At 49.4% G+C, this 15,450-nt stretch overlaps 5 protein-coding genes across 5 annotated transcripts; 3 read left to right on the top strand and 2 right to left on the bottom strand.

Annotated features, from left to right (window-relative positions):
* Positions 1-243: 243 nt before the first annotated feature.
* N7466_002037 (putative translocon-associated protein, alpha subunit) lies at positions 244-1,219 on the top strand (the record flags this gene model as incomplete). The annotated part of the gene is made up of 3 exons (XM_057161435.1): positions 244-315; positions 419-837; positions 937-1,219. The coding sequence occupies 3 exons, from the start codon at positions 244-246 to the stop codon at positions 1,217-1,219; spliced, it is 774 nt and encodes a 257-aa protein (XP_057024720.1).
* Positions 1,220-1,568: 349 nt separating this feature from the next.
* Positions 1,569-2,463, bottom strand: N7466_002036 (DNA 5'-adenosine monophosphate hydrolase; the record flags this gene model as incomplete). Its single annotated transcript, XM_057161434.1, has 2 exons — positions 1,569-2,320; positions 2,379-2,463. The coding sequence occupies 2 exons, from the start codon at positions 2,461-2,463 to the stop codon at positions 1,569-1,571; spliced, it is 837 nt and encodes a 278-aa protein (XP_057024719.1).
* Positions 2,464-2,683: 220 nt separating this feature from the next.
* Positions 2,684-6,813, top strand: N7466_002035 (RNA helicase; the record flags this gene model as incomplete). The annotated part of the gene is made up of 3 exons (XM_057161433.1): positions 2,684-2,920; positions 2,985-6,492; positions 6,554-6,813. The coding sequence occupies 3 exons, from the start codon at positions 2,684-2,686 to the stop codon at positions 6,811-6,813; spliced, it is 4,005 nt and encodes a 1,334-aa protein (XP_057024718.1).
* A 1,130-nt stretch (positions 6,814-7,943) lies between these two features.
* Positions 7,944-9,943, bottom strand: N7466_002034 (cyclin family protein; the record flags this gene model as incomplete). Its single annotated transcript, XM_057161432.1, has 4 exons — positions 7,944-8,186; positions 8,242-8,781; positions 8,841-9,770; positions 9,932-9,943. The coding sequence occupies 4 exons, from the start codon at positions 9,941-9,943 to the stop codon at positions 7,944-7,946; spliced, it is 1,725 nt and encodes a 574-aa protein (XP_057024717.1).
* A 3,061-nt stretch (positions 9,944-13,004) lies between these two features.
* On the top strand, positions 13,005-14,996 carry N7466_002033 (putative C6 finger domain protein; the record flags this gene model as incomplete). The annotated part of the gene is made up of 2 exons (XM_057161431.1): positions 13,005-13,736; positions 13,830-14,996. 2 exons carry the CDS (start codon positions 13,005-13,007, stop codon positions 14,994-14,996), a joined length of 1,899 nt encoding a protein of 632 aa, XP_057024716.1.
* Positions 14,997-15,450: the final 454 nt, after the last annotated feature.

The following is a 15,450-nucleotide window of genomic DNA, read 5'->3' as shown; positions in this document are numbered from 1 at the left end:
CTTGAGTGAGATTTCAATCACTTCCCTTTTGCTCTTTGACTCTCTTGTTCTTGATTCCTTTGATCTCTTCCAAGTAAATTTCAATTTCCAAAAAATTCTCGAAACTGGAACAAGAGACCTGGCTGAGTCAGCTTCCCCGGGTAAAGTGGACCTGGACTAGTTAACTGTTTCCCTAATTGCAACGTGTGATCACCCTTACACCTTCTCCATCAACACTTCCCCCCCCCCCCAACTCTCCCCAAGATGACTCGCTTTGGTTTCCTCTCCCTGGCTTTGCTCTCTCTTCAGGCCTTCGTTGGCACCGGCCTCGCTGCCGTAAGTCATTAATTCAATTTGTCGCGTGAACTCCCTCAGAAAAATCCAGGAGGTAAAAACGGAAACGATCAATTGGCTAACCAGCACTCTTCTCCTTGATTAGGATGCTGAGAAGGTCGAGGAAGACCGTACTTTCGCTGTTAGCGCAGAGGCTTCCTTCCCCGCCTCTGAGATTTTCGGCGTGAAGCTTGTCAACGGTCACCCGACCCAAGCGCTTATCGCCTTCACCAATGATGAGCCCAACCCAATCACCGTGAACTTTATCGGTGGTAGCCTGTGGACCGTGGAGGAGGAGAGCAAGGCGATCCGTAACTTGACCGCCACTCGTTACGGAGTCGAGATCCCTGCCAATTCCAAGGAGAGCCTCAGCTACAGCTTCGCGACCGAGATGCACCCCCAAGACGTCCGTCTGAACATCGCTGCCATCCTCTCTGACAGCGAGGGCAAGTTCTTCACTGTCCAGGCCTTCAATGGCACTGTGAGCGTGGTGGAACCCGAGACTAGCATCTTCGACCCCCAAATGTAATACACACACACACCCTCCCCCACTCCTCTGCCCTCTCCCAATCCTGTCTCTTCAAACACAAGACAGTTCAATTTGCTGACTCAACTCACTTCTAGCATTTTCCTCTACTTCTTCCTTCTGGCTTCCTTCGCTGGTGTCATCTACTTCTTCTACACTGTCTGGGTTGCCCCCTACTTCCCCCAGAAGCGCAAGAGCGGCAAGTCTGGCGAGAAGCGTACTCCCGCCAAGCGCACCGAGTCTGTCGTTGTTGAGGAGACCTCCAACCCTGCCGTTTCCTCCGCTACTGCCTACAACGCTGACTGGATCCCCTCCCACCACATTGCTCGCCCCGAAGCGCGCAAGGTGAAGGGTGCTGGCAAGTCCAAGGTCCGTTCCTAAACTCGCATATATGATAAGGTCATTCATCATGGAGAGAAGGATTGGAAATGAGTAAGAGTGTGAGAAAGTGGAGAAAGTGGAGAAGCATTCAGCTTGTGTTCAATATTCAGGTATAGAAGGAAAGTGCAGAATTTAGGTGGACATGCTGAAAATGTATGCAAAGCCAGCAAATCCTCCTTTCCATACCGGAACATGTACAATTTTGCGAAGGGCGGTAAACCCGATACAACCTCTCCCCGTAGCGGCCATTTTAAACGGTCTTGGGAGTGTGTTGGATTACAAATATGAAATCCGGCTACTTTCTGTCGCAAGGCACGAGTTTGTCCGCGCAGTTCTGCCCTCTTCGGGTTTACAATCTTCTCCATTCCTCGAATTCCTTTTCTAAATGCTCCTTCAGTTGGGTGAATTTGTTGCCGAATTCCTCGCCACAACGCCAGCAGATGAAGTCTCGCTTTAGATACCCTTGTCGCGCTGGATCTCGTCGCAGATCATCCTGGGATAACGGGAAGTCTTCGATAGGTACGAAGAACGGCGTCGCAAAGCTATTGTAGTGTTTTCGGTGCTTGAGTCGCTCGCTATGCCGATCCACGGCGATGACGTGCACATGTAGATGATTCATCGAAGGTACAGCGTGCACCCCACACATAATTTCCTTCTCCCAGTCCCGACCCGCGGGCAACTTGTCTGGTGGCGGCTCTGTGATGAGTGCAGCCTGTCTGACTTGCTCCTGTGCAGAGTCCTTGCCATATTTCCGTCTCAATTCAGTGGCAGCTAAAGCGCGCAGCTTGTGAGCTTCAGCACGGACCTTGGTGAGGAATTCGATGTCTTCAAAGGCATCGAAAGGGTGAAGGTGAGTCTTTGTTGGATCACGAGGGAGAAGGAGTAGATGTAATGAAGATTTAGGGAACATGTCATGGATTGCGACGAAGTCTTCGTTGTATTTGACCACCACGCTGGAGGGATAGGTTTCTGGTCTCGCGATGTAAGCTCCTAGCCCGTCACGACCGGGTCTATAAAGATGGCTGGGCCGATTCTTTTTGCCTCGGGAGGCCTCGGTCGTGGGCTTTACCTGCTTTTGTCGTGATGAGAGAAGTTCTGTGACTGGGCGACAGTTAGTGGTCTAACAGCTGGTTTTCCTCGGTGTAGGTTGTATGCTCACAGGCGTTTCTCTTCTCCGCGGTGCTGCCGGTTTGCTCTTTGGTCTGATTTTTCGCAGGATCACTTTCCTGTTCTAGGCTAGACATCTCGAAACACAGACCAAGTAAGGGCCTGTACACACGACATCAAATTAAGGGAACAAGGAAGGAAGATTTTGAACGGAGGAAAGCATGTAGTTAGTTATCGACTCTAATACAAAAGAGCTCCCCGCAAACCCCCCAAAGCGGTCTAGCGCGGGACAGTCCCAGCCCAATCGAATGAAATAGTGCATTGGACTTTTTGACCCTTGACGATACGAAGCAGAAAATGCCTCCGAAAAAGAAAGCCGGCAATCCGGGAGGGCCGAAGCCAGGCACTAAACAGGCCAAGGCTGCCGCGGAGAATAAGGACAAGAAACCTGCTGCCGACGCCGCGCCCGAAGAGCCCAAAAAGCCATCTGTGAAGGAAGTGATTGGCGGCGCATCATGGACTGGCAAATTACCTGTCAATATGCTCTCGGAGCATTGCCAGAAGCAAAAATGGGAGAAGCCAGAGTATAGCATGGTATACCACTCTGAATCCTTGACAGTGAACTCAATGTGATACTAATGCAAATCGCACTTGATAGATCAAAACCCCAGGTGGTCATGTATCCGCCGTGACGATGAAACGAGTAGACCCGAAGACTCACGAAACGACTGTACTGCCTCCGATGAAGCTGCCTCCATCTCACAAAGAACTGGCAGCCCAAGCGACAGCGCTCGAAGCTCGCCATTTCGCGGCCGCGTGGGCGCTCTTCCGCGTATGCAACATGCGCAATATCCACCTGATGATGCCACCAAAATACAAAAAGCTGTGGAAGGAGGACTTTGTTGAGATTAAGACGGCGGAGACCCGCGAGGGTAAGGGATGGCTGTATGAGGCGGATCCGTTCTTAGCCAAGCTGGAACGGGAGAGTGCGGCCGCCGATCTGGAAAAGAAACGGGCTGAACGTGCAAAGGCGCAAGCTAAGGAGAAGGTCTCGTCGACAGACCTTGGCCTTGGAGGTGGCGATGCTAAGAGCAAGCGCATTTGGTCACAGGCACCCAAAGTTGAAATGGGCACTCGCATCCGACGCGAGATTGAAGGACTTTTGCGCCAGCATACAACCTGGAATCCATACGAGGTCAAGGTTCCCGAGGCTGAGAAGAAAGCTGCTGTTGAGGAATATTCCAAACTAGGATTCCGTCGAAGTCACGTAGAAGAAGCTGTGGCGGTGTGCAAAGATCGTGAGGAAGTTCTAGAATGGCTTTTGGTATATGTGCCTGAGGACGACCTGCCTCGGTGGTGTTTACCCGAGGGATACTCAGCTGGTGTCAGCCTTGCGTCTGCAGATCTAGCACGAGAAGCAAAAATCAAGCGTCTTGCTTCAATTGGCTATCCTGCTGATCTTTGCTCTCAAGTCCTTGATGGTAAAGATGGCGATGAGCTTGCAGCTGCAGAGTACTTACAAAGTACCTTGGCGCATGGTTCTGAATTCGCATCTGCTTCAATTCCAGAAGGGATTCCAGAAGCATGGGCTGAGGAACAAGATACTCTGGAAGCAATCTTTGGGGAGCGCTACATTCGTGTTTCGCCGAGAGTATGTGAAATTAAAAGCGAGGCCCCCGAGATTCCAGAGAATACTACGTTCCGTTTCCAAGAGCCATCTTCGCATTATCCCTCTGTCGCTCCAGTGATATCCATTCAAGCAAAGGGAATCCCAGCTTACATCCGGCTCAGCGCTATTCGCCGAGCTGTACAGTATGCCGAGGAAAAGTTTTCTGGCGAATCTATGATTTTTAACATCATGGATTGGTTAGAGATGAATCTTTCTCAGATAATGGAGAATCCAGGCAGACTTCGTGAGATCTCGGCCGTGACAGCTTCACCGGCTGTGGAGACTCATGAGATTCCCGTGCGCAACTCTCGCAAACAGCGTCGGGGCATTGACTGGAAGGCCAACTCCCCGGCAAGTCTTGCAATGCTAGATGCATGGGAAGCCAAGCAAAACAGCACTGCTCAGCTTGAGATGTCTCGCAAGAGACAGTCACTGCCTGCCTGGAACACTCAGTATTCCATTATTGATACCGTTAACTCTCATCAGGTCACCATCATATCTGGTGAAACTGGTAGCGGTAAAAGTACACAGTCTGTACAGTTCGTGCTTGACGACATGATTCAGCGAGGCTTAGGAGGTGCCGCAAACATTATTTGCACGCAGCCCCGCCGTATCTCAGCTTTAGGTCTAGCTGATCGAGTTAGTGATGAGCGATGCTCAACCGTCGGCGACGAGGTTGGATATGTGATCCGTGGTGAATCAAAAGCCAAGCCGGGTGCAACCAAGATTACATTTGTGACAACCGGTGTCCTGCTCCGCCGTATCCAATCAGGCGGTAGCGCCGATGGAAACGTCGCCAGTTCTTTGGCGGACGTTTCGCATGTGGTGGTCGATGAAGTCCACGAGCGAAGTCTTGACACCGACTTTCTCCTGGCTCTACTACGGGATGTTCTCAAGTATCGCAAGGATTTAAAGGTTATTCTCATGAGTGCCACGCTTGACGCCAATATCTTTATGAACTATTTTGGTGGGCCTAAAGCCGTTGGTCTAGTGAATATCCCAGGACGGACCTTCCCGGTGGATGATTATTATTTGGACGATGTCATTCGGGATACTGGATTCGCTCCTGAAATGGATGAATGGGACGAGGATATGGAACCCTCCCAAGATGAAGTATCTTTGGGTAAAACTCTGCGCAGTATCGGAATGGGCATCAACTATGACTTGATCTCATCCACTGTCAAGTTCATCGATGCTCAATTAGGAGATCGCCCTGGAGCAGTCTTAATTTTCCTGCCAGGAACAATGGAGATTGAAAGATGCCTAACAGCTATCAAAAGAATCCCCAATGTGCACCCACTGCCTTTGCATGCATCTTTACTTTCAGCAGAGCAGCGCCGTGTTTTCCAAAGTCCCCCAAGGGGCAAGAGAAAGATTATTGCGGCCACCAATGTGGCAGAAACATCTATCACCATCGAGGATGTAGTTGCCGTTATTGACACCGGTCGAGTCAAAGAAACGAGCTACGATCCCAAAGACAACATGGTCCGACTTCAAGAGGTCTGGGCATCACAGGCAGCCTGTAAACAGCGACGTGGTCGAGCTGGTCGTGTCCGCGCCGGAACTTGCTACAAACTATACACTCGCAAAGCCGAGGCCCAGATGGCTCAACGACCAGATCCTGAAATTCGTCGCGTCCCTCTCGAACAACTGTGCCTGTCCGTGAAATCCATGAAGGGTATTGATGATGTCGCCACCTTCCTAGCCAATACAATCACTCCGCCAGAAAGCATAGCTGTCGAGGGCGCCCTCAACTTCCTACATCGGGTCGGAGCCCTAGATCACGACCGTCTAACCGCACTAGGCCGATATCTTTCCATGATCCCGGCAGATCTTCGTTGCGCCAAGCTCATGATCTACGGCTCAATCTTCGGCTGCATGGAACCCTGCCTCACAGTTGCAGCCATCTTAACAGTCAAAAGTCCATTCGTGTCTCCCCGCGACAGACGCGATGAAGCCAATGCCGCGAAAGCTACTTTCTCCCGTCCAGGAGATGGCGATCTTCTCACAGATCTATCAGCCTATCAGTCCTGGTCTGACTGCGTCCGTACCCAAGGTCACTGGCAATCACAGGCGTGGTGCGGTGATAACTTCTTATCCCACCACACCCTCCGTGATATCTCGTCCAACCGAGCTCAATTTGTTACATCCCTCAAGGATGCTGGTCTCCTACCAGTAGAATACAACGATGGCGCAAATTCTTGGAATCGCAACGCCTCCAACCGGAACCTCATCCGTGCACTCATCGCAGGTGCCTTCCAGCCACAAGTTGCGCAGATCTCGTTTCCAGATAAGAAATTTGCCGCCTCGGTCACCGGTACTGTCGAGGTTGATCCGGATGCCCGGACAATCAAGTACTTTAACCAGGAAAATGGACGTGTTTTCATTCATCCTAGCTCGATCCTCTTCTCTGCGCATGGATATCCCAGCTCTGTGGCATACCTCACCTATTTCACTAAGATGGCAACAAGCAAGGTCTTCATCCGGGATTTGACTCGTAAGTTTCCCCTCTCTTCTTCTTCAATCAATCATGTGGTCATTCATTAACTGTGATGCAGCATTCAATGCATACTCGTTGCTCCTCTTCTGTGGTTCCATCACTCTTGACACAATGGGCCGTGGACTTGTGGTAGACGGCTGGCTCCGGCTACGTGGTTGGGCAAGAATCGGTGTTCTTGTTTCCCGCCTGCGAACAATGTTAGATGAGGCTCTTGCTGCGCGGATTGATAGCCCGGCACAGGGCTCGGATGGTGGGGCCGGCGACAAAGTGATTGAGGCTGTGAAAAGATTAATTGAGTTCAATGGGCTAGACCAATGATATACATGGCATCCATACTAGATGATAAATGAGATAGATGATACAAACATTTGAAAGGAATCTACTACCTGCACATTTAGACCCCTTTAAAGTATGAAAACGAGATGACAATTAATCATATTCGAGCTCACCAAGGCCTTTGATGATAAATTGTTTCATGCTACTCCGAGTCAGAACATTGAGAACGGAAACTCAAAAGAATAAACAAAAACAGAGTGCTAAGTAGTCGTCGGATTAGTAGCACGTGAAATCAAGGGCTCATACGTGAGAAATTCTCCACAAAGGGCTTTTTTGCGGACTGGAAGGTTGCGCATAATAGCCTTACGAACTTTTTGAGCAATTTGAACCACCGGTATGGTAAGGATGTGTGGAAGAGAAAATAAACTATCTTTCTTTCTCGAAAGGTGCTCTATCATGATAACTTTCTCCGTCGGGACTACCGTCAAGTAGCCCCAATACAAAAGAAAAAAAAAACAAATAAGCACTTGACTGCATAGAAGGACAATTCCATCGCGAGCACGATCATTCATTCTCGGTAAAACTATTTCGACGCGCAAAATCATGTTATGAATAGATTAACGATGAAAAAGCAAACATGAACACAATCGGGAAAAAGGTAGGGATCGTGAAAAAGATAAAAAAAAAAGACCATGCCGCCTGATAGAAGTGCAGAATCATTGCAAAATCGAAGGAAGCGGAAAATCATAGAGGTATGGTTCGCAAAAAGGGAAATAAGAAGAAGAAGAAGAAGAAGAAGAAGAAAAGGGACTTCGTAACGCCTGTAGAGAAACATATCAAACGCCTTCCGAGTATGAGATCCATCTGTCTTCGGAACAAACGTCCAGTCATCCAGATGTCATGATGGTAAAAAAGAAGAACAGGAAAAGAAAAAAAAAGACAACAGGAGAAGAAGAAGAAGAAACGAGTAAAGGAGAAAGAAGAAACAAGAAAGAAGAAAGAAGAAATCACACCATTATTAATCGAACAAAACGCCTTCCGGTCCCCTGTCCCAACCGAAAGCCCGATTCCGAGAAAGCATCATGAAATGAGAAAACGCGATAGAGAATGTTGGGGTATTTGTGATAAACAAGCCTGAAGCGCTTTCAGCTTGGGAATTTTGAAAACAAACGTTAGTAGTTGGCATCGCCAGTCATGCGCGCAGGATCGTTGGAGGGAACATTGTTGGGTAGGGAGAACGAAGCACGAACTTCATTCTCCACAAACAGCGAGGCACGCTTAAACCGACGATCGAGGTATTTCTCATAAATCGCTTGGTGGTGGCTTTGCTGGTTCTCGCAGCAATCAAGCATGTTGTTTAGGATGGGAAGCAACTGCCAATACGTGTATCCAGAATAGTATGCATGGGCGGGAGTCTATAATAGTTGTTAGCAAAAACAAAGTACCTGGGGAAATAAGAAACAAACATACCCAGCATCCCTTTTGGAGCATCAGGCGAGCTAAACAGTGAGCGCCAGCTGCAGCAAAGCTTGGGGGAGTGCAGACAAAACGTTCGTCCATGATCGTGATCTCGATGAAGTACTTGGCCACAGTGCGTGTCTCCAGATCATAATCGTCTGCTTTGCTGATGCGACGAAGGAAGCTCATGGGGCCAGGCCATCCCAATTCGAAGTTGAGAATCAGAAGCATGTAGCGCTCGGCCTTGAGGATTTCATCAACAGTGTAGCCACCATCGACCATGTAGACAATCTCTTGGACAGATGGCGCGGTGATTTCTTCGTACTTGGCTGCAATAAACAGAGCAGTAGCGCCTACTAACTGCAGTTTTCCCAAAGAGACGATCTTGTGCGAGAGGAATCGATCGATGTAGTTGACGCAAAGATATAGAGTCTCGGGGAGCAGAGCAAAGCGAAAGTGTACTTGCACCAACCAGTCCATCAGAACGGCGCGCATCGACCACTGGATTTCAGCTTGGCTGGCCATGTAGTCAGCAACCGGAAGCATTGAGGTCTAAATTAGAAGAGTCAGCATGAGTTGTTCCCAAGTGCGTGTGCGGAGGAAAGATATACCTCTTTCTTTCGAAGGTGGAGGAAAATCTCCGAGCTGTACTCTGCGACCATGCTAGTATCGTACAAATCTTCCTGGACATCCTCTTCCGTGCGCGCAGCTTCAACCATCTGTTTTGCCATGAGAATCTGTTGCTTTGTGGTAGAGGAAAACTTGGGGTAAATGATTGTTGTCGTGCCCCCTGTAGTGTTTTCCGGGCCAAAGGTGGACGGCGCAGTTGAGTAATCTTCATCGTCGTCATCCCATTCTTCTTCTGGCTCCGAGGGAAGGAGGTTTGGTGTCTTGAGCGAGGCGATCTGCAGGGGAGCCGTCTTGGGGTCATCAGTCTCAAGAACGGTGCCGTCCGATCCAGTGGAGATTGACACATGCTCTGCGTTGACGACAGCGATCGACGGGCCCAGGGGCTTGCTTGAGATTTCTCTCTTTTCAGCCTTATCAGTCTCTTTCGATAACGTGACTTGGCTTTCAGAAGTGGGTTCACTTCGTCGACTACTAGTAGGTCGACTAATCAGAGTTTCCTTGGATGATTCCTTTTCAACGACGGGCTCGAGTTGATCTCGGAACACAGTATTGTTTCGCTTAGTTGGCTTGGTGTTTTGGGCCTTGCCAGCTGGGTTGACTGGCTTCGTGCTGACGTTGTTTAGCAGACTTTTGGCGGAGCTTGACATAGACAAGGCGCGTTGATGAGCCTGCGCTTTCGCAGGCTTCTCAGACACCTGTCCACCTAGCTTTCCCACAAGGGCCGAGTCATCTCTGCTAGGACGCGACAAATCTGTATTGGTGTTGACATCTCCGAAAGCTCTTCGAGTACCATTCTTCGCGGCTTGGGTGATGGTCAGGGCCGACAGGGACTTATTGCGCTGATGGATGGTCTTGTTATTTTGCAAGGAGGGTGGCACGTTCTCGTCTCCTCGGACACGAATGCGATGAGGCTGTTTATCTGGTTAGCTGGTTCTTGGTTGATCCAAGCCCTCAATGGAAAGGAATAGATAGATCAACTGGGTCCCTTGATATTATGTTCTGGGAACTCAAGCCACAACATTTGAGATGTGGAACCAAGAAATAATTGCAGGAAATCAAGCAATATACTTACTTTCGCGTCCATCGTTGATGCAATCCCAGAGGGTTATCAACCAAAATTGTCGCGTGAATGGGTGGATGGCTGAAGTAGAGAAAAAGGGATTGTTTATGTTTTGCTGAGTTGAGAAGAAGGCTTGCAGCGGGTTGGCTGCCACGCCAAGCAAAACAAACAGTTCGAGCCCGCAGGAACGGGTAACGGTTTTAGTGGTACGGCCGTGTTTACATTTGGAAACCGCGGCGACCAGCATTAAGTTTGGTCAACACCCAATCAACTTTATCACAAAGAACTTGAAATCTACGCCCTGTTGCAAGATATCAAATGCGATTTGTTCAACCAAATTGATTTTTGCATTCTTCTTTATCTGCAATGTATTTTGATTATTACAAAATATGATAATGATAGTAGGATGGGAAAAACTATATCATTTGATCGTACTAGTAGAACTTGAATATTGTGAACTGCCAGCTAGTATGTACTAGTAGTATCTATACAAAATGACAGTACGTGACAGTACACCACCGGAATGATTTGATCTGTTTGATCTGCAGGTGTTTGCATGGTTTGCACGTGTCATGGCATTCCGCCAATGCCAAGAGTCCTTATCGGCTTATCAGTGACATCATGGTCCCATCGTCACGTCTTCCCGGAGTCCCTCGATTTTCTATATTCCTCCGAAACAGATCCATCTTCAGGAAGAAATCTAATTCTCTTTTGACGGGCATTTGCTGTCATGTTTTTAATGCGATTCCGATCATTTGCCTAGTTCCCACTTGGTTGGTGGAGGCACAATCGCCATCCCCGCCGGTCAACCCTCTTGAACGCGCTAGTTACGCGGACCCACGTGATCCACACCGCTTTTAACAGGCCCGGATCGAGCGGTAAACGATTGGGACTTTCTAGATCAGCCGAAGCGCATCCGAACTCGCTCATCATTGCGACAAAGTTGGGCATCGTTGTGACCCGCTCCGGAAATGTGTGAAGTCGGTGCGGGGGTCCTCGCCTCAATTCGGGTTTCCGCACTCTAACTGGTCATAACAGTCCCGTAAACTGCAATCTCTATGCACGGGTCTGGACAATCCTTTTCGTAGTGCACGTTCCTCAGTATTCTGGGGCCACTAACTGCCACTCACTGCCACTTGCAGTTCCTGCGCCCAGACACTTCAATATTACCGTTTTAGAAAAGAAAAAAAAACTTCTTGGAAATCATGTGTTCCCCCTTCGGGAATTGCACTCGAACGCACTCAACTCGAGGACCCTGTAGCTTTTAACTTCTGGACCAGTTTGGCTCTTCTTATGCTGCAAGGTTCGAGGAGAGAATGCCTGCAACCCCCCCATCCCTTTTCTATTCTTACGTAGGTCCCGAGGAGGGGTAAACTCACCCGATGCAGATCATGCGAAACACACCGTGACAAGTATCAGTCATGCGATTGTTGTCTTCGAAGGGAGATCTCGCTAACTGGTTTTTATTTTTCATATTTTGGTGCCTTTGAAGTTGGCTGCTTTTGGGGGCCCTCAAATCTGCCATTTAGCTTTTTTAGAAACGCCATCGTCTAGAACTCCGAGCGCCTGAGAGGATTGGTTCCTAATGGATCCTAGAGCGCCAGGCTGGTCGCATCCAATTTTGTGACTTCTAGCGATACTCGGATGGATAATGCGACAAGAATCTCAGCAATCGCATGGGCGCCATGTCGCCAAATGTGCGACAAGGTCCTGCCCCGGCCATTTACTTTGTCTTTGGGGGCCTTCCTGCGACATAAATGGCCCTGTTGGGACCCATCTATTGCCTGCGATATGTTGAATCTCAATCGAGCTGAAGTTCTTAAGACCTTTGGAAGGAAAAATCCAAAGGGGAAAAAAATACCACGATACTCTGATTTCCGACAAGGTACCCGGTGCGCTTGTTGGCCGACCAGGATAACTTTCTTCCCCTACTAGTAGTATGTAATAAAGCAGCGGTAGTACTACACACTCGAACAGACCAAGTCTAGTTTACATCAAAGCTATGGATGGTTAGACAGGATGCTCGGCGCAATAGGACTACGGCTTGCGACAGCAGTGCGCATTGCGAAATGACCGATATGGTTCATACAAGCTCATATGTTTGGAAAAGCAGAGAAATTCGCATCGTATATAATCTAGTCTATACTCGATTTCCTCGAGTCCTTTTCCACTTTTTGGGTGGTAAACATGGAATGTGATGAGCAAGCTTGGGCGGGAGCGCAAATCGCCATGTCACCGACCCAAGTAGGCCGTTTTCTCGCTTTAGGTGAAACCATCGTACGCATCCACTCAACTTTCTTCCTTCTCCATTCGACAACCAACCCCGCCTATCGCTGTTTATTTCTCGGTTTTGGGTATTGCTCTCTTTCTTGTCGTTGAGGTTCCCTGACCTCCATCTCGGCTACCTGGGTCACCGCTGACATAGCCCACCCCCAAAAGCGCTTCGTAGAACGAACGAACGACAATCCACACCTCCACCACAACCCGACACCGACACCCATCGCTCGCCATTTCGCCTGGCAGTGGTCATTCCTTGGCTTCTGCGATCCGGTTAGAGTCATTCGCATCTGTTCTAGGTATGTCTATGCTGCTCTCCACTCTCATCCGAGTCTGCTCTCGCCGTCTCGCCGTCTCTTCCCCCAAGGTCAGCCGAACTCGGCTACCCAACGTCCCATCTTTCCATCTTCCAAAGACAAATATCATCTTCATGATATATTCAACCCGTTAGGAGGGCATTGTACTGACATTGGTGTTGTGTTTTGTCCTAGGTGATCCCCACGCTGCCTCTTCCGGGTCATTCTCGGTTGCGACACCCAAGTTCCCCCTCCATCCCCATCGAAAAGCCCTGTGACAAATCCTTCTCCTTCCCCATCGACAACCCGGGGGTGGTACATCCACCTGCCAACCTTTTCGGGTCCTATAATTGTGGTAGGTTCGATGGATCCTCTTCCCCCTCCCTCTACACCAGAACCCTTCCTCTGTGCCCCGGTCATGGATCCCATCAAAACCGCTCTCTCCTCCTCCATCATACAAAACAGTGGGTTGATGCAGTCATCACCATAGCAGCAGAGGAATTTCCAGCATTATGGATCTCTCCACCATGCAATCACTTCCCCATGGAGGGTATCCTGTCCTAGCAGAGCAATCTGCGGTGGATGTCTCTCGAGACTTGTCGCTTAAAAGCCCCGTGCCCAAGAACGTCGCTTTTGAGCTGCTACTGGACGAAAATTCCAAGGTTCGAGCCCGTATTCCCATGCGCGTTCAAATATATCCCCATGATACCACAGATTCGATTGTGACGACGGTCAAAAATTTCTATGGCATCTACGATGGCACCGCTAGCGGTGTGAGCTTCGAAGATGAACATGGGACCACCCTCATCGCAAGGTATGAAAACCTTAAAAATAACATGACGGTATATGTGCGAGTCATTCCTATTTCACCATATGCGGAACACTTCTACAATGGGTTTTCTGTTGAGCGCAAGCGACCCAGTTTGGGCGAGCCATTTGGCATGGATGGTGTAGCGCCAGTCTTGGATCAGCCATCGCGGCCTTCCTCTCGCCTTGCTAGAAAGCGCAGCACATCCCCCTCTAACCGGAGTCTGCGAAGCGCTTCTCACCACAAGCAGGGTTCTCGCTGTGGAGTCAAAAGTCGTGGCTCTAGCCATGCTGGCTTCCCTGATGATGAGGAGATGAGCGATAGCGAGGACAGCTATAGTCGCAGATCTCGGGGCGATGCATTTGCCAGCTCGGAAATAAGCATGGAAAATATACTACAAGATGGTCGTCGCAAGCGTCCGAAGTTTGACAGCTCGGTGAGTCATGTCGCACGCTCTACTTTGATTTTTCTTCTCTCTCTCTTTTTTTTTCCCAAAAGGGTCATGCTTCTAACCATCTCATCCTTGAAGGAACTCCCACTCTTTGTCCCTCCTCAAGTCCCTCTCACTACCTCGACCTCCTCCATCTCTCCTCAACGTCGATCGATTGGTCAAGAAGGTGCCGGTTCACCTTTTGCTCGTCCTACACACCGCCCATATAACTACAACCAAACACTACCATCGCCACAAAGCTATGGCCACAGCGAATATGGGGTACATTCAGGAAAAAGTACAGTCTATGCGACACCCATAGTTCCTGACCACGCAAACCGCATACCCTTCAGCAACTCAGCTCCTCGAACAAGTGGTGCTGGTATCTTGCCCACACCAGACCCGACCATCGCAAGCTGCATCTCTGATGAGGATGTCGCAATGCAATTGATTCGTCTGGGTGACGCTTCCAATTTCTCTCATGGTCGTACATCTGCGTCAACGCTGGATGACGCCTTCAGTGGTGCTGCTGATGCCGCCTCATCGACTGGTGCTACCAGCGAAGGCGAGGACTTTAGCGAAGAGGAAGATGACTTGCCAGCTCGTCGCAGACTTGACTCGAGCCCAATGCTCCCTCCTGGAGCTATCAAACGTCATCACAAGGGCCTTGATGACATTCTCCCCAGCGCAGACAGCAGTGAACATAGTTCTGATGGCCTTGAAGATGGTATCAAGAGCGAGGTTGAAGATGACACTTTGTATAAAGAGTTTGCTCCCAAGGCAAAGAAGCCCAAGAGTCGCCCCATGTCTGTCAAACCTCGAAGCCAAAAGCCTGCGCAGAAACCAAAGATCAAGAGTGCACCTCTTCCCCCTCGCAAACCCTCTGACAAATCGGCTGCGCCTATTCCTCCTCTAAGCCCGAGCTCATCGCGCAAGGTTTCAGGAGGGTCGGTCAATTTCCAACATCAACTCGGCGCTGACGAAGAGGATCTCTCTACAAAGCCGCGCTGTCAGCGCTGCCGTAAGAGCAAAAAAGGTTGTGATCGCCAACGCCCCTGCGGCCGTTGCAAGGACGCCGGCATCGGGATCGATGGCTGCCTCAGCGAGGATGAGGGTAATGGACGCAAGGGCCGTTATGGGCGCCACATGGGTGTTCCCGTCAAGAAATCTTCCGAATCACCTGAGCCTCTTGAGTTTCCCTTAATGCCGGGCTCTCCTCTTGTCAGTTCCGCGATGGCCGATAAGAACAAGAAGCGAAAGCGTTAAGCCTCTGTCAAATACGTGATCCCCCCCTGCTATATCTCTCCTTCACCTTCCACCATCCTCACCTTTACCCTCCTTTAACTATCTTCTCGCTGAGAGATTCGACATTCCTTTCTACTCTCTACCTCACCACAATCTTACACTCTTTCTGTTCCGATCCCGATCTATACAAAGTCCAGCGGGTTGATTTTCTGAAAGCGCCTTCATGTTCGCGGATACATTTATCTTCCTCATCCGCTCCTTCCAGACTAGTATCTGCCTTTTTGTTCATCCAATTTTGGTTTTCTTATTTTGTGCTGTATACTTCGAGTCGACCTTGAAGTAATGTGAAGATATATACTACTTCCGACAGTGGCAGATGAAGGGGCTAGCACGGACTAGAGAAGTTGTTATGGGTTTTTGTTTGTTTGCATGAGTAGTTTGGGAATCAATTTTGTTTGATTGATTATGTACTACA

This window comes from Penicillium verhagenii, assembly GCF_028828195.1.
Source record: "Penicillium verhagenii strain IBT 33310 chromosome Unknown utg000003l_segment0_segment0, whole genome shotgun sequence".
NCBI lineage: Eukaryota > Fungi > Ascomycota > Eurotiomycetes > Eurotiales > Aspergillaceae > Penicillium > Penicillium verhagenii.
The sequence above is the reverse complement of the archived record's forward strand: the minus strand, read 5'-3'. Positions and strand labels throughout refer to the sequence as shown.